Source organism: Electrophorus electricus, chromosome 4 (assembly GCF_041902795.1).
Source record: "Electrophorus electricus isolate QZ-2024a chromosome 4, ASM4190279v1, whole genome shotgun sequence".
Taxonomy (NCBI): Eukaryota; Metazoa; Chordata; class Actinopteri; order Gymnotiformes; family Gymnotidae; genus Electrophorus; species Electrophorus electricus.
The window spans coordinates 8,519,791-8,537,500 of record NC_137500.1 but is presented as its reverse complement, the minus strand read 5'-3'; the positions used below and the strand labels follow the sequence as shown (position 1 = coordinate 8,537,500).

Sequence of the window (17,710 nt, the reverse complement as noted above, 5' to 3'; positions counted from 1 at the left end):
GCAGAGGTGAGCGTCATGTGCCTGGCTTCCTGGCCACAGTGCGCTTCCCCCTGAGTGGAAGCCCCTGGCCACATTTGGAATTGGCCTCCAGCTTTAATCAGCCAGAGAGGAGCAGCTGAGAGCACTGGGCAGCTGATCCATCACAGCCCAGTCGCCTCTCAGGCCGCCCAGATTCGACATAGCCCCACAGAGCCTTCTGATTAAAACGTACTGAGTAAATTCAACCCTTCGCAATGCTATCCAGAGCTTTGAGTGCAAAAAATTGAGTTAAGAACTGAAAGCAAATGTGCAGAACAGATCACGAACTGAAGCAGACTCACTTTAACATAGCACGGAGCTGCAGGTGTCATTTGTTGGCCAACGTAGCTATGGTTCTCGCTCTGCAGCTAGCCTCCAGCTGCACGAATGTGGTTCAGTTAATGAGTCTATACATAAGAAAGTGGACATCACCAAGATCTGAGCTGATATGAGTAGTCATGTGTGAATCAGATTTCATGTGAAATAACATTTTTTAACTGCAAAAAGAATGCAGTTTGATTTAATCTGATGACCTTTTTGTGAGTGCAGTACATGCTAGACATGATCGGAGACTTGAAAAAGCACATACAGATGATCTAGAACATAGAGAACATACAGACATAGAGACCTATGGACAATCTGACTTTTCTAGTTGCTAGACGATGGTGCCGTTGCTTACTGCTTTAGCCCAGTCCCACACCAGTGCAATAATGGAAAATCTTGTAAATGTAAATTCCTCACACCAGTTCAGATCCTGAGCAGCCAAGACCAGAGGTCTTATAGCACAGGAGGTGAGATAAAAGCATGCAATAGTGGTGCAGAAAGGGTCTCTTACCTCTCTCACACCTCTGCCCGGTGAAGCCCTGAGCGCACACACACGCGTTGGGAGAGATGCAGGAGCCACCATTCAGGCACAGACTGTCACACAGCGCTGGGGGTCAAACAGAGGTCATACTCAGGGCAAGGCTTTTAGAATTAGAGCTATTATAGATTAAGATTTTGTTGTTTTAGCACAAAGACATAACTAAAACTATGAGACACTAACTGTGACTAAAACTATAAGACACGTTTTGTCACTAAAAGACATACACAACCAAATGTAAAAAGGTTAAAGAATCCACAGAGATAAGGCTCACCTCTGCAGACTGTGCCGTTGCCCATGTAGCCAGGCTTACAGGAACAGCTGTGCCCCCCAACGGTGTTAAAGCACAATGCATTCTCATCACAGCTGTGCTGCCCTGACACACACTCATCATGTTCTGCAACACAGAGTAAGCGGGAGAGAATGAGAAAATAATAAATGTGAGATAGAAAGCCCAACATTGGAGCCATTAATTTTGATCTGCTGTGTCGTGTGTTGTTGTCCCAAGGTGAGAAGGGCAGGGCTGAAACCTGCTCCAGGAGAAGAGCTGATAGATCATCGTCCCTGTCTCCTCCAGAGGCCAGGATGCTGAGAGGAACACAACAAAACTGTGGCCACTTTCAATCAAACTTTTCAGCTTCTATACAACCTAAGCGCACATTCCAATACACTCTAGCGCCCGGACGGCAACGTCCTGTAAAGCTAAGGATGCCATCTCTGTCTACCCTTCAGCTGACCGACCATGAGCTCAAGGAGAGATCTTTATCCATGAGAAATCTTTTCCATTTAGAGTGCTGCAAGTATTTAATAAATAATCCTCTTTGATTCATTTCTACCAAGAGCACAAAGAGTTTTGAAGGTCAACTCATCTTCCATAATTCCCAACAAACCCAAATGATGTTTGGATAATTAACTTAAGCACTAATGATAATGGAACAGTTTCAGTTTCAGTATAGTTTCAGTTTGAGCAAGTTCATAAGTTCATTATAATCAAAAAGTTCCTTCTGAATAACTTCTATTAAAGAAAGATATAAAAACAAACTGCATGTTAAAGCTATGCTTGTACGCCTTTCTACAGTAGGCAATATTATTCATGCTGAAGATCCAGTATCATATCATGTCCAGTTTATTTGTACTAGTCCAATATCTGACTTACAGCCAATTACAATAAAACATAACAGCTAATAAAGGTTTTAATCACAGCTAGTATGATATATTCCTCTGTTAACAGGTCTCTTCCAGTCTGGATGTCTCCTGCCACATTATTCCTGGTAAGTGTCTGTTTTATTTTGGATACTAAGGGTCAAATGGAGAGAAACTGGGGTGGGGGGGTGTTGAGAGACAAGAAGAATTGAGAGAGAAAAAGAGTCTAGAGAGCCAGCGTATGACTCATTCCTGCACGAGTGCTCTCTGGATGAAACTATGATGAGGATTTGCACACTGTGTAGAAGTATTGCTGCTGGCTCATAAAGGTATACAGTATATTCCAGAACCTGAAATGAACCTTACTCTATGCTTCAGTTATGAATGTCCAATTACGGGAAGCATCCTCTCAACTCTTGATCAGGGTACTATAATGCAGAACAAACTGTGTTGGCTGTTTATTTAACAGACACTGTCAGAGTGTAATACCCAAGGGTGACGTTCAGAACAGTCTTGGCTGTAGAAGTGTAAACGAGGGTACAGCGAGGCAGAGCATAAAGAGCACCAAAGTACCGAGTGGAGATCCACCATCTCCTCCTCACCGAGACAACATCCGCTTATATCTACCTCACCTTAAGTCATGTATGTCTCCTGCTGACAATGTAATGTTTGCTCAGGGTAATGTAAAACATCTGACTATACTTTATAATATTCAAACATACAAATATGCACACATACCCACGCATATGCACACGCGCTAACACACACACACACACACACACACACCAAAGTTAGTGTCTCTTGAAATGAGCATCTGATTCCTACTGCTGTCAGAATAGAGCAGGAATTCAGGGTGAAAGCGATAGGTGAGGAGATTAACCCAAGGTCACGGGCCCTGCTGGCAGCTACACCTGCGCACCATGTGCCGCTGCACGCACATGGGCAGCACTTCAGAGACGCGCCGACACTTTCTCTCCCCTTTCTCTTCCCTGCCAATCAAATATTCTCTCTCTGTCCAACACCCCCCTCTTTCTAGCTGCTGCCCCTTCTCCCACCCTACACCTTCTCTCTGCCCCCTGTCAACTCTCTCTCTCCGTCCCCTCTCTTTACAGGTATCTCTACAAATACCTCTCTCTGCAAGTACAGGTATTTGCTTTGGTCTGATGAACTGCTCCACAAAGTATAATGCTGACCGCACAAAGAGGCAATGACGTTCCTCAGAACTATGGAATAAATGCACAAGGCACAGGTCATGAGAACAACACCAAAGGTTACAGTATATCCATAGTAACATTAGGGATTAACATACAAAGTGCTGAGTGAACAAGATGCAATTTACAATACATAGTCTGGTTGTTCATAACGCTGTTCGTGTTCCTTACAGGCCACCGTACCCTGGGGAAAGTCTGTGTCCCGTGTTCTCCTGCTCTTTCTTTCTCCTCGCTTCCTCAGCCCTGCTGCTGGAGCAACTGCACACGTGCAGAGGGCTACGCAGGTCTTTGTGTCCTGCATATGAATGATAGGAGCTGGACTCTGATGAAGTCCATTTATTTAGGACATGAAGATGAACCGAAAACAAGCCTGTGTGAAAAAAAAAGAGCCATTGCACTTGAACACATGCATATCAGATGCTGTCCCCAAACACGCAAGTGCGAACAGCAACAGATGTCATGCTTTATAAATCTGGTTTTCTTATCAGGCCACACAAGATGTGTCCTGAAAACTCAAACCTTTCTAGGCGTTAAGGTACTACGAAGGGGAGCTTTAGCCTTAGAAAGCTGACATAAAAAAGTGGCTTGCAATGCACTCATCAAGCAGTATCGCTCCTGAACAACCCCTGCCATCATCTGCCAGCCATTTCCCTCCCAAAAATACCTAAAACAAGCAGCGGGAGCACTCGGTGGAACAGCCTAGTCTGACAGGAAGCTGCTGTATAACTAGAAGCAGAACAGCATTCATTACCCCATTACTGACAGGTGCTGTATTCTCAGCATCACACATAGACCCCAGCTGCAGTGATCTACTGTGCTTTAGAAGCCCAAGGCTCTGGGTGAGGGCTGATGAGCAGGCAGGCAGAAGTATGAGGAGATAGGAGGGAAATGGGCTTCTCGCTGGCTCACAGTGACTGGCGGCCACTTTGAAACGGCCCACTCTAATCCACCATCCCCCATGAGCCCCTATGGGTAAGACAGGCAGTTGACGAACACACATCTACCCCGGTTTACACACACACACACACACACACACACGCGCGCGCACAGAGAGACACCATTCTGAGTCAGGCAGCTCTGTTATCATCAGATTAAAGCTTTGTTACATACCTCTGGTCAAAATCCCACAAAATACACACACACACACACACAGAAATCAAGAGAGAGAGGGAGATGGAGAAAGAGGGTAGGTGGGCACGGATTCCCTTTTCAGGGATTACCGACTAATCTTTATTAGTGCTGGAGCACTTGAGGCCCTGACTTATCACAAACAAGAGAAAAGGAAGAGGGCTAACTTTGTTCATGACATCCTGACCTTCATGTTGAAGGGGAGAATGGAGAACTAATGATATACCAGAGCCAATCAGGATTGGTTACTGAACATTCATTGACCCAACACTGATGTAACAGACAGGCTTTTAACATATCTGAACTAATGCCACTGCATACAATGGCAATGTAGCTACAATACAGTAAACATGTGACATTTGATTTTAAAAATAATAGACAGCATGTAGTAAAAACAATGTGTTACAACTTTGAAAAAATTCGTGTTTGCCTCATGCTGTTAAAATTAGTGCCAGTTTTGCACTTGTGTGGCTTTCACAACCTTACCAACCATGTACCACTGGGAATCCCAAATCTGCAGCCCACCTATATCAAGTGATGTTTTATATTACCATAAATGCAATTACATCATCTCTATCTCAGAGGCCAGGAAACAAACTTCAGTGGTATGTAGTCTGCAATTAATTGCCTATGTCACCAGGGGCACATAGAGAGAATGTTTTTCAGAGTGTAGTATAAGAAGAAATTCCATACAGACATGAATTAATATAAAGACTGCAGTATGTGTGTGTGTGTGTGTGTGTGTGTGTGTGTGTGTGTGTGTGTGTGTGTGTGTGTGTGTGTGTGTGTGTGTGTTATCCACAAGTAATTAGGGAATGGAAACTTTCTCTGTGGGTTAACATTCAACATTCCAAGCAAACAGATGCTCACTAGACATTAATTACAGCACCTGTAGTTGAGGTACCAGCGTGTGTGTGTGTGTGTGTGTGTGTGTGTGTGTGTGTGTGCGCGCACGCGCTCGCGTGTGTGCATTTGTGTCTATATGGAGGAGAGAAGTTCATTTTCCTATTCTTTCAATGCAAAAGCACACAAGACTAATCCAAAACCTTTACTCCTTGAATAGAGCCAAAGAACCACCTAATTAAAAGTTGGACTGTTTTGGAGCATTTCAGCTAAACTTAGAAGGGTCTTTGATTCTGCCATCCTATTGGCAGTCCATGCTAACCGTGAGAGCATTTTTCCCTTATAAAGTTGGATTCAAAGCATGGAACAAAAATAGTGTGCAAGGATAGAGGGCGATAGGAAAGTACTGCTCCCACTGCTGGCACTACAGCTCGTCCGTCTGCTGCCAAAGCCACCGAGAAACAATCGAGACTATAAGAAGCTTTACAGCAGACTTAGAAAGCTAAAAAAAAAAAAAAAAGAAGAAGAAAAAGGACTTAACTATTCCATTCAGAGCTGATTTTCATAGAGTTAAATATTTTTACACAATGCTGCAATCACAAAGCTATGGTGGAGTCACTAGAGCCTTCTTGTTAATAATGGAAAATAATCACTATAACATGGATCTAACAGGCATGGATCTGTAGCATTCCATACCCCTGAAGCCCCCTTCCACCTTTAATTAATGTGATCAATAAAATATTGATGACGTGTAGTGCTTGTAACATAGTGACACGTGATGATAACAGGGCCCATGGTGTCTTCATCAGGCACAATATACATTGTGAGAGCAGACGCAACAAAACAAACACATAACTGCAAAGACAGTACTTACTCAACTCCAGGCTGGACCAAAGAAATCAGATCATTTGAATTCAGGTTACATCAGCATGTAGCATCGTTGTCTCTTAATAAGCTGTTTTGTAGCCTATGTACTCAAAGGAATCAGGAGATCAGTCCCGGTACTGCAGAGGAACTGCATTTACATTTCAATGCTTCAAATATGATCCTTATGTTTCTCCTTTGTGTCATACTGCTTTTCTGCTGCACATGTTTCCTACTGTTTTTACTTCCAGGCCTTGATTATACAATGACCGAAACAGAGCAAGAAAACAGGACTCAGTCAAATACAATCCAGTCACAGACTAAACTAATCAGTCGAGTGTTATTAGCCAGCTCACCAGGACTTTGGGACAGACATTCCTGTTGGATTGAGTCCATGTGGAATACTGAGGACAATATCTGTTCCCTATTTTCATTTGGCTGGAGTCCATATTGTAGAAATGTGAACCATTAGGAGACCTCTCATAAACTGTTGTTATACCTGTGGTGCTATACCTGGAATAAGATCAGGCTGATTCTGACTGATTCTACTAAAGAGTACCGATTTCCCATTACACAGACAAGTAAGTCTAAGGAAATGCCAATCCGAACCGGTGTCTGTCCTAAGAGAATCCTCATAGTCCTTACCTTCAATAATCCTCTCAATATCGCTTAGGGCCATATCCAGTCTCACAGTTCACCTCTTCTTCCGAATGGCCAGCACACATGGATAAGTGTGTATGTGTGCACTGGTATTTACCTCTTTGTGAGGTCCAAACGTTCCCATAATGTTTCCGATGATGATACATTCCTGTGGAATATGTTCCTAATACTCATGAGGCTTTTTTTCTCCTTCAGCTGATCTGGATTTGTTTGCCAAAGGCTCAGCTTTTATTTGAAAAGCTTTGTTTGTTTGAGGTTTTCATCTTATCATTTAGCTACAGTACAACAAACAAGTCAATACAAATTCCCAACAAATACAGTAATACAAAACTGCATGTGCGTGGCATGCGTGTACTGGGGGAGTTATATCTAACAATATGTGCCAAGGCAATAATGGTGCAAGTATTCTATCTTCATAACTCAATGCAAGGACGACAGCCAACTGACTGCAGCAAGCACCTCTTGCAACAAAGTCATTATAGCAGAGGGAGAGAGAGGGTGGCTTAATCACACAAATGGACTTTTAGATGGGGCTGTAAAGCACCGGGTGTTTGCTCTGAGTTCCCAGCCTTTTGAATAGTGATCTATTTGACAGGGCCGAGGCAAAACTGAATCCATCGCTTTCCTGATATTGATCCTCAAGAGATCACAAAAATTAAAAGGTGAAAATAGTTTATCCACAGTCTGGTAAATAAAGCAATGAGAAGTGGACTATTCTTTACAAATGAGCTGGTGTATGTGATTACTACACACGGTGAAGTCAGTGCATATAAAAAGCTGTTCTGAAAAAGGGGCTGAAGATGATTCCTCTTTTACAGGCAGCTCATTGAAGGTATTGTGGGATATGGCAAACAGTGCATTTCACAGTTCCGGGCAAACCGATGTAAAGCTGTATAAGCACTGGCAAGAACAAAGATGAAATCCACAGAATAATAGATCCCTGCCCTTACGGAGAACACATGCAAAAAACCCCACAAGTAATGCATTTATTTCAATGCAAATGCGCAACGAGCATCACTAAACCACATCCACAGACACATGTCTGAGTGTGTCCTCAGTGACCAGACACGCCCCAGTCATTCTACACAAAGAGTGACAGGCACACAAACACTCTCAGTAACTTCCCGGTCAATCTAATAACTGTATTTCAAGGCAATAATAGAGGGCTGTGCACACTAAAAACCCTGAACTGAACTGAAATGTTTCAGATTAAGCTTATATATGTCATCAGAATCCCAATGAACCTAGTTCTGATCCAAGGCAATGTGTATTGTGTAAGAACCTTGTCTCAAGTCACTGTTAGTGTTCCACATACTTGAAGCATTTGTGATGACCTGGGAATTGTCAGTTCTTTGGGCAAAGAGTATTAAAACACAGATTCATTCACACAGCCTGTCACACAGATTCATCCACACAGCACCTCATGTGCAGCCCTGCGTCTCTTACCAGTGCAGGAGTAGTCATCGATGCGGATGTATCCAGTATGACAGATGCACATGAAGGATCCGGGTGTGTTCACACACATAGTGTTCTCCCTGCAGTAATGCTTCCCCTCCGCACACTCGTCTATATCTGCAAGAAAACACACCACCACAAACAATGGACCACTTCAGTACAACAAACTCTCCAACTACTCTGCGAACTGCCTGGAGTAGCCTGCTCATTTCCACTCCAAAATCCTGACACCAAATTTTGGTGAGAGTGATCCTGGTCACCATGGCGATCTGCATTTTAGAGAGGTCATAGTTTTGTCTCATAGCTATGCAGCCCTGATGCAGTTGCTGTGAAACGCCAGTACTTGGCCAGTGAGGAGAAAGACAGAACATTTTACTCAGCCTTGGGTAGCCAATTAGGAGGAAACCTAATTATAAAGGTAAATACTTCAGGTCAAGTCAGAAATGGAGAGAGAAACAATGCTAGTACACTGGAACATATTGCGTTGGATTTAATCTTAAATCAAAGGATATTAAATCAAATCTCAGACTTATCTAATAAAAATGCTGATGAATTTTTGCCGATGATGTTCTGAAACGTTTATTATATAGCCTTTATGACTACGAGATTAAAATGCAATAACTGAATTTGCTTCGAACACTTGTCCTTGGCTACTGCTTGAATCACTTCTCTTTTTTCCCTTCACTGAATCTTTCCCTTATTACATATCCCTGTGTAAATTCTCCAATGTTCCTAGTTACTTAAATGAGAGTTGATGTGTTTCTACAGATATTTTCATACATTAACAACTTAAACCTAATGAACACAGGGGCAAAATATCAAGTGGAATAGTTTCCATCTCTCTCTCTTTCTCTTTCGTCACACTTCACTGAGAGACCCAAATAACCTTGAACAAAGCCTCAAACCACTCTCAGTCCTCAGCTGACTGAACTGATGCTTTCACTGGAGGCCATATCTCCCAGGCCTGTTTGGTAATGACATGGAAGCAGGCAAAGACTCTAGCAGAGAAAGGACACTGAGCTGCAGATCCTGGTGTTCCTTTCAATCTCCACACACTCTCACACACTCTCATTAACTTATTTCTTCCTCGCTCACTCACACAATGCATTTCCTGCGTTTATTCACTTCACATCCACTAACGAATCAATCTGCCCATCTATCAAGTGTTAACTGGTCTGACTTGGAGCCTAATACAAACACACTGATACAGTGACCAAACATACCTCACCAAACGTTCGCACCTGGGTGATTGCAGCCACATCTACAAACATTTCCCACAATGCATTGTCCACTGAGCCTTCACAATCACAAGGGTTCTGCCTCTATTAGGGGTTTAGTACTCCTCAGGAGTACCTGCTGCAGCATTGACACCTGTGAAAACAGCACATGGAATCAATGCGCTTTTATCAGAGGAGTAGAATGCATCACCAGACTTGTTCGCGTAGAAAGACAAATGAAGAGCCAGGTGCTCCCTTTCACTTTTTAGGTGTTTTATTATACCACTGGCATCAGCCATACACATGAGAACTGGCAGAGACATGCAGCTTTAATTATAGAGGAGGACTCCAGTTAGACTTGATTGCATTATGGCAGAACTAGAAAACAACATACAGTAATCACAGGATTACTGATCTAAACAAATACCATATGTGCAAGCAAACAAAACCTGTTTAAAAATGTGTTCACTACACGACAACGAAGATGTGGGAATTAAAGAAGCATGTACTAAATGACACAAGCACATATATTCATCACAACACTGAACTCCCACCTCTATCTTTCTGCAATGATGACTCATTAATAAAGAGAATCTGATTAGAGAAAACGTTGGACTAATGCCCAGAAGTGTCCGAGATTTAAGCGACTTAAGAGATTTAACTATATAAACTAACCAATGAATTAGACCCACAAAGGTTAATACCTCAGTACCAGTTTAATGGTGTCTTGGGAACTTGAGACTAATGTGTAGTTCAGCGGTTGAGCACCTGGTATTGAATTATTCTTGTAACAGTAGTATGGTATTTGGAGTACTAAAGATCCACGTGGGCCTGCTCAATATATCTCACACAACCATGAAAATGCATTATTAACTTACTCAAATTAACCCCTTAACCTCCACATACCTGCCAGTGTGTTCATGACTCACTGTTGTGTCTACTTGCCTCTAATATTACAGAATGTTATGCCTTAAAATCAGTAAATTCATAATTCACCTGGACTTTAAGAGGTTTAAAACATATTTAGCATAATTTAAATTGAAAAAAAAAGATCCAAACAGTTTTCTCTGCACAAAATAGTCCAAAGTGCCTGTTTTAGATAAAATACATGATGTAAACATTTAGCATCAACAGTACTCTAGAGAACATTAAGCAGAGAGCCAAATCAATAAGTCAAGTCAGATGCCATCCCGAATCCATGTGAATAATCAACCAGGACCACCCCTTCTAAAATAAACAGATACTATCCAGACAGCCTTAACACCTGCACATGCCAGCACAGCTACAGAATGAAGATTAAACAGACATAAAGAAAGACAATTAATTGCATCATATGCTACTATCAGTAAGACTTCTAAACTTAATAATAACTTAATGACAAACCAAACTACAATCAGCTGAATATATAAGCTGAATAAGGTTGCGATGTATAATAATGTTGTTTCGCAGTTTAATATGACATAGTTATATTTAACTGTGTAATGTAATGTTTTACAGTGTAATTTGATTTAATGTTGTTTTACAGTATAATATTTTCAATGTAAGAGAAATTGAGCAATTTTGTGTGTGTGTGTGTATGTGTGTGTGTGTGTGTGTGTGTGTGTGTGAGCATGTACGTGTTTACGTGTGTGTGCACACGCATGCATTTGTCTGCGTATGTGTGTGCATGAATGTGTATATGTGTGCGTGCGTGTGTGCATGTGTTGTATGTGTACGTGAATGTGTGCATGTGTGCATGTGTGTGTGCATGTGTGTGTATGTGCAGGTGCATGTGTGCATGTGTGCATGCCGGTGTGCATGTGTGTGTCAGTTACAGTGCTGTCTGCTTGTAGGGATGTGGAGCCTGACAGGACCAGAGTGCTGAGGTGCAGCACAAGCCCAGGCCCAACTGCTGTGGGCAGGTGTCACAGATCACCAGCTCATCTGCAACACTGCCTGCATAGCGTATTGCTTCCATGCAGGAATTCAATGACTCCTTCATATCAGTACTGTGTTAAGTTTCAGTGACTGATACTGAGCTTTGAATTACTGAACTGAGTATGAGCTAACTAGACTTAATTAATGGAAATGCACTTTTTCAGGAAATACTTCAGCACTGTCAAATACCACTGAGCCTTGATTTGATAGGAATTATTTCACTGCTGCAATAGCCTTGCACACTACATAGCCACTCTACACAGCTTATAACAAGTCTCACTAGCTCATTCTAATTGGCCTTTGTGGACCCTGGCTTTCTTGTCTGGAGTCTATAGGAGGTATGCACACATTGAGAGGCACTTGATCACACAACTTTCATATGCATTCTGTAAGGGCTTTAGCTGACAGAATACCTTGAAAGCACCTTGGATTATTACCAGGATTTGGCAAGGTGTCAACAAAGCACTGTTGATGGGCTGAAAGGTTGACAGTGGCGACGTGTTCCCTGAAAGCTGCCACTGCTTCATTAACGCACACTCACAGGCAGTAAATCACCTCCCCATGCACCACGACTCCCACCACCAAACAGAAGAAGAAACAATAAGGCAAATAACTGTGTGAGCTCCCTCAGAAGGCGAATGGACTGTGTCAGGTCAGATTAATACTAATGAATTATGTTGTTCCATCTAAATTCCCCACTTTCCCAAAGTGTTGGAAGTATGTGTTACACTGTGTGGATGTGTGAGTGTGTGTGTGTGTGCGGTGCATGCATATGTGCAGTGCATGCGTACATGTGTGTGTGTGCTGTATATGTATGTTTTTTGCCAAGAAAGATTCTGCAATAGGCTTATGTTTACCATGTAGAGCAGTACAGTGCTGTTTGAATGTGAGATCATTGGTCATTATTAAGGCATTATTCTGCAGAGAGCAGAAAGTCAGAAGTGAGTCTCAACAAATCTTCAGCGCTGATGCCACACCGAACACTAACGCTGCAGGCTAAATGCTGCAGATCTATTCCAGTTGTCACTGTAAACTGCTTGGTTGCTATCCTTCATTAATTCATTGAGCCCATCCATTCATCAACCCATCCATTCTGAATAAAAACAAGTATGAACTCACATATGTTTGTGTGTTCATATCACGCTGCAATTGGCAGTTGGTGTTGCGCTTAGTGCCAGCTGCCAGTTTTCGCAACTCAGTGTGCTGGTGGTTTATAGTTCCATGCGCATCAAGAGCCAGTGCTAGACACGTCTACGCGAGAGCGCGGCCTGAAGGTGACTCTGAGCAGGCCGAGGTCAGGTCGTCCGCCTTGTCTGTGCACCACTCTCTTCCCAACTTCATCTCCGTCTTAATTACATTTGGGATTCTGCTTCTCCTCTCCAGTCAATGCCAATTACCCTTCCTCCACCTACTGGCCCTCCCTCCACCTACTGACATTTTACACTCAAACTCAATCAAATAAATCCTTTCAACAGGTTTTGAGACAATTGTCCCTGAGCCAGGGTCCTTGAATCCCATGGATCCACAAGGTGGCAATATTATTTTAATTACTTTTTAAGTATTGGCCACACAAAAATGGAACTAACTGTAAATCGACCCAAAAGACATGGCGCAAGTACCTTTCCATATCACTTCCATGGTGATGATGAAAGAAATGCTCTGCCTGGCCCTTTTTCAAGGGGAACGCGGCAGAAAACATTTGAGCACCCACATTGTTCAAGAGCACTCTGATCATAAGATTCAACACAACTTGCATGACAGTGAGGCATCTCATTAATTTTGCGGATGTCTGCATGCTGGGTGGGCTCATTATTTGTCCACTCCTGTTGCAAGTCAGCAAGTAGCACAGGTCTTCTGGACGGCTCAGCTGACCCTTATCCTTCATTTCACGCAGAGGTCTCTAACTGATATGCAGCTGTCTGCCAAATAGTTTTTGCTGTGTTGGAAAATGCAGCTTCTACTCGAGTGCACCCAGTGAGAGGAGAAATCGAGACTCCCTACTTTTCTGTCTGACAGAGCTGCACGTTGTCTCTAAAGAGCATCCCCATGAGTCTCTACCCTTCCACCAAGTGCATAAAAAATTGAAAGGGGACTGATCTCATCGTCAGAGCCATTGCCTATTTTTAGCTTTGCAATGTGGATGACGACTTGAAAGGAGTAGCTCTCCGCCATCTCCACCACCCAAAAAAGTTTCTCTGTATCTCAGTGGATGTTGAGGAACAGGAAACAATGATGAATTAATGAGGGGAAGGTCTGAAGAAATAAATACACCGTACACTGCCTGTAGATCGAAAGTTTCTTAAACTTTTTGGACCACATTTGGCACAAATTTGAAGCATTAAAACAATACATTTGAAATGGATTTTTTGCTACCTCATAATTTAAGGCACATAATTATGTAATAAAGAAACAAAATACTGCTAATAATTCACTTGTGGCTATAAGTAAGTTTAGAATGTATATGCAGTGAATGGTTTGTTTCAACCCATTTCAGCTTCAGTCAAATGACCTAATTTCATAGTAATTTGCCTTGTTTTAGTGCCATTGTTTTCAAAATCAAACTTATTATGTCTCTTAATTAATAACCCTGTGATAAATCATTGTTCAAAATGCTCAATTAGATTTTTTGCCCATTTACTTGTGAATAATATATGTGACACACAAGACCCCTGGTAAAATGGTGGAAGAAAACTGGTAAAATTGAAGGAGCCTTTGTTCTACTACTTTAAGCACCTGGTTTGCACATTGTTTTGCACAGGAATGGGGTGAAATATATGATGAATTGGTCTTAAACTAGGTCACTACTATGTTATCTATTTTACCAGCAGACTTTTTCTAGGTTACACTTGGTCTTTATTTTTTGCAAACATCCTCTAGCGATAAAATGACATATTTCAACAGCCTTAACCCCATTGTAATAATATTATTATGCCAAATAATATATTTCTAATGAAGTTCTCATTGGCTAATTACTTTCACAAATTTAGCATGCATTCTGCACAATATTTCAGCTCTATTGAGTCTCTAGGGACTAAATACTACAGGTTAAAGAACTCATTCTGCATTCCTAGAAAGTCCATTACTCTAAGCAGAGCTTAACTCAGTGAGGACCACCAAGCTCTGCATTAATTTAAAGTCAGAATGGAAGATAGCATCTTTAATTATGCATATTCGCCTGCTCTTGTGTAATTACCTGACCAATGTTCACATGTCATATGTAAAAGCATCGTGCCAAGACTGATGGCCCATACATGTCGGTGTGGGTTTATTTCGGGCTGCGAAGATGAACTGCTTTCATTAGAGATCTGTCTGATCCATGCAGAGGTGGAGGCACAACCATCCGGCACGAATCATTAGCCATGCTGGAGAAGTAGGGCAAGCACAGGGAGAGCGAGGGGACTTCAGAGGAGCGTGGAGGTAGGGAGCAGTGCAGGTGGGACAGTGATGACTTACTCATACTGATGGAGAACATTATCCAATTAAGCTGTCAAAGGAGAGTGAACAGAAAAGGAACGTATATGTCTTCTGATCAATTTCAGATCATGCCGTAATGCAACAGGGGGCAGGCATGACAGCAGGAGCCATGCATCAAGGGAAGGCACCTTATTCTTAATTACCCGGCAGTTAAACAGTGGCTTAGGGCAGTAGGAGTAATATGGGATGTTTTAGGTATTAATGGAGGGAAAGGACTTTAAAACTGTTAATCATCTCTAATTAAAAAAGAAAACCCTGCAGATAAAAATCCTTACCTTGTGCTCATTACAACCTCACAAACTTTATAAACCTATAAAAAAAGTGATTCCCTTAAAATAACTCGTGTGACAACAGAATTTTAGGACAGCCTACTTTATCGTTACACGTTTGCTTTGATCAGCCTGATATCTGGTCTAAGTAACTGGCAAGTCCCACTTAGAAAGAGACAAATCTTGAGAGGAGCTTGTTGATATGTAGGTTAATGTACAATCAAACAGTACATTAATGTTGCTGTTCAATGCTGTAGGCGCATGAAACAACAATTCTGTTACACTTTAGCATTAAATTATAACTTACGTTAAACCATTTATATATTTTTCTTTTTAACTATCATAAAAATGCAAATTATTTAATTTCCTAACTAACTGCTAAGTGGCTGGAGTATCTCCCTGAGGACTTACCTTCACAGTAGGCGTTGTCCTGGCGGAGTGGCCTGAATCCCTCCTTACAGCTGCAGCTGGCTCCGGCGTCCAGGTTTAAGCAATCCGAGTGTTCTGTGCAGAAGTGGCCCTCCGCACAAAAGTCATGGCCTTCGGGATACACACAGGGAGCCACTGTCAGAGCACTAGAACAGGCCTCTGTGGCTACGAGTCGAGGGGAATGTCCAACAAGACACAATCTTTCATCCTTACAACAAGTCAAAAGGTTTGAAAGGGGGACTAGCATAGTGTGACTAGCCAGAGGGACTGGAAATCATGTCAAACACACACAATGCAGCTTTGAATTCCTTATTCACTAGCAATGTTTGAGCTGTAAGAGCTTGAAATATAGTAGACTTAAAGCCAACTAGGGTACGGGTAGTGACATTATAACTAGTCTAGCCCATCATGAGGCCGTTTCCTTTTGACCATTTCAGAATTCAGCTTGATCCTTGTCATCTAGCACACAAAAATGGATCACACTAGTGAGTCTTCCCTACTTTCTTCTGTAGACCCAAATTAAATAGCAGTAATGTAAAACAGCCTCACCTCTGCATATTTTGCAACACCTGTCGGTAATGGTGACCTGCTGTGCCTCAGGACAGTGGAGCTCGGGGCAGTCACCGCTCTGGACTCGGTGCATGGTGCGGCCCTGAGGACACACGGCACACTTAGCTGAGCTGAGCTACTGCATGCAATGAGATATTAGGATAGCAAATAACGAAAATGTATAGTTATCCAAAAGATCCCATTAAAGCTAATCAGGAAATGTATGTTATATCATAATGCATTCAACAGGAATTGTCAAATATTTAGGACACATTTATGAAGTAAATTTTACTCTCACCCTGCATTTGTAGAGCTGGCAAAGTCCACTGGGGTGATGCACAGCTCTTCTGTCCCCTTCCACCAACTCCTGCCCAGCAAACAGGCACATAACTGTGCACAAACACACACACACACACACACACACACACACACACACACACACACACACACACACACACACACAAACAAGCCCCAAAATAAACATAAACATAAATACACTGGGAAAAACCATGATTAAAAATGTACCCTGCAGTCTGTCAAACAATGTGTACTCCCCACATTTTGACCACCAGCAGGGCCTGCCAGTTCAGCACCATGGAGAGTTCCCTCTGATAGCACACCTAAGGCAGGCCAGCAGTACGGAGGATTGCAACAAACAGACTGACAGCACACCTGAGTACATCACTACAAGCCACTCACCTCAGGTCACTCACTGTAATCAAATCAGCAGAATACTCTGCATATGGCTCTTTATATGTTGTTATAAACTGCGTAAACACAGAGAGGTTTTGTGTGTGACAGAAACTAGCTGAGACTTATCACAATCTGTCCCTCAACCTGACAGTAATCAAACAAAATCCATCATGCCAAAGCTGAGGAAAGGCCTTTTTCTTCTATATTTCTTCACTAATACCAAGGCCAATTAGAGTGTCTTAGTCTCGCTTTCCCTCAGCTAACACTGAGGCCTCATATAGCACATAGGGACTGCTCAAGGGGTTTCAAAAGGACTGTAATTTGTCTAAATTTGCTCATCTTCAAGATATCAATAACCACACCATGAGAAGAATCAGGTAGCCATGTCAATACAAGTGAGATGGATTGTGTTCTTTAACAAGGCACATTCCTTTGAAAAGCATGGGACTGTAGGAAAGCTGTTTCAATTTGCTAAAACGATCAATTTTCTTGAGAGAAATCAGCCCTCATTTTACCTTCTGCACAAATGAAACATATCACAAAAATCCTGGCAAACTTACAGAAGCATCATTAGCGTGCATGACTCTGATGAGGGTTGATGCCAAGATTTCAGTAACAAAAGCACTCACCAGAAAGACACTGCTCACAAAGCTAATTAAACAAAGTGCCTCCTAACAAAGTATCAGCCAGGCATGATAGCTCAGCGATGGTGGTTCAAAACCCAACCAACATTACTTGAGGAAATAGTTCACTTCTCAAAAACATGCATGGGAAGGGATGCATGTTAAAAAGAAAGCGATTTAAAAAGAAAAGGTCTTCAGCAAAGTTCTTCCATTCTCAATACAGAGCTCAGTTAAGTAGGTCTGATTTGCTATCATGTTTAAGGCACAGAGGGCTGGCAATATGCCATGGAAATAGGAGGAAAAGATTAACTTGCAGAGGTTCTTATAATCTGCATGTGGCTGTGTTTGTGTGGGG

General features: G+C 42.2%; 1 protein-coding gene across 3 annotated transcripts in view; it reads right to left on the bottom strand.

The window, feature by feature from the left end:
* nell2a (neural EGFL like 2a) overlaps window positions 1-17,710 on the bottom strand; it is a 47,358-nt gene that overhangs the window by 15,334 nt on the left and 14,314 nt on the right. For 2 of the 3 annotated variants that reach the window (XM_027001044.3, XM_027001043.3), the window contains exons 10-15: window positions 16,338-16,429; window positions 16,040-16,142; window positions 15,473-15,601; window positions 8,176-8,301; window positions 1,155-1,277; window positions 854-949 (exon numbers count right to left, since the gene is read on the bottom strand). In XM_027001044.3, the coding sequence (XP_026856845.3) occupies window positions 854-949; window positions 1,155-1,277; window positions 8,176-8,301; window positions 15,473-15,601; window positions 16,040-16,142; window positions 16,338-16,429 (669 nt within the window). The remainder of the gene's footprint in view (window positions 1-853; window positions 950-1,154; window positions 1,278-8,175; window positions 8,302-15,472; window positions 15,602-16,039; window positions 16,143-16,337; window positions 16,430-17,710) is intronic. The other variant, XM_027001046.3, reaches the window with a different exon arrangement.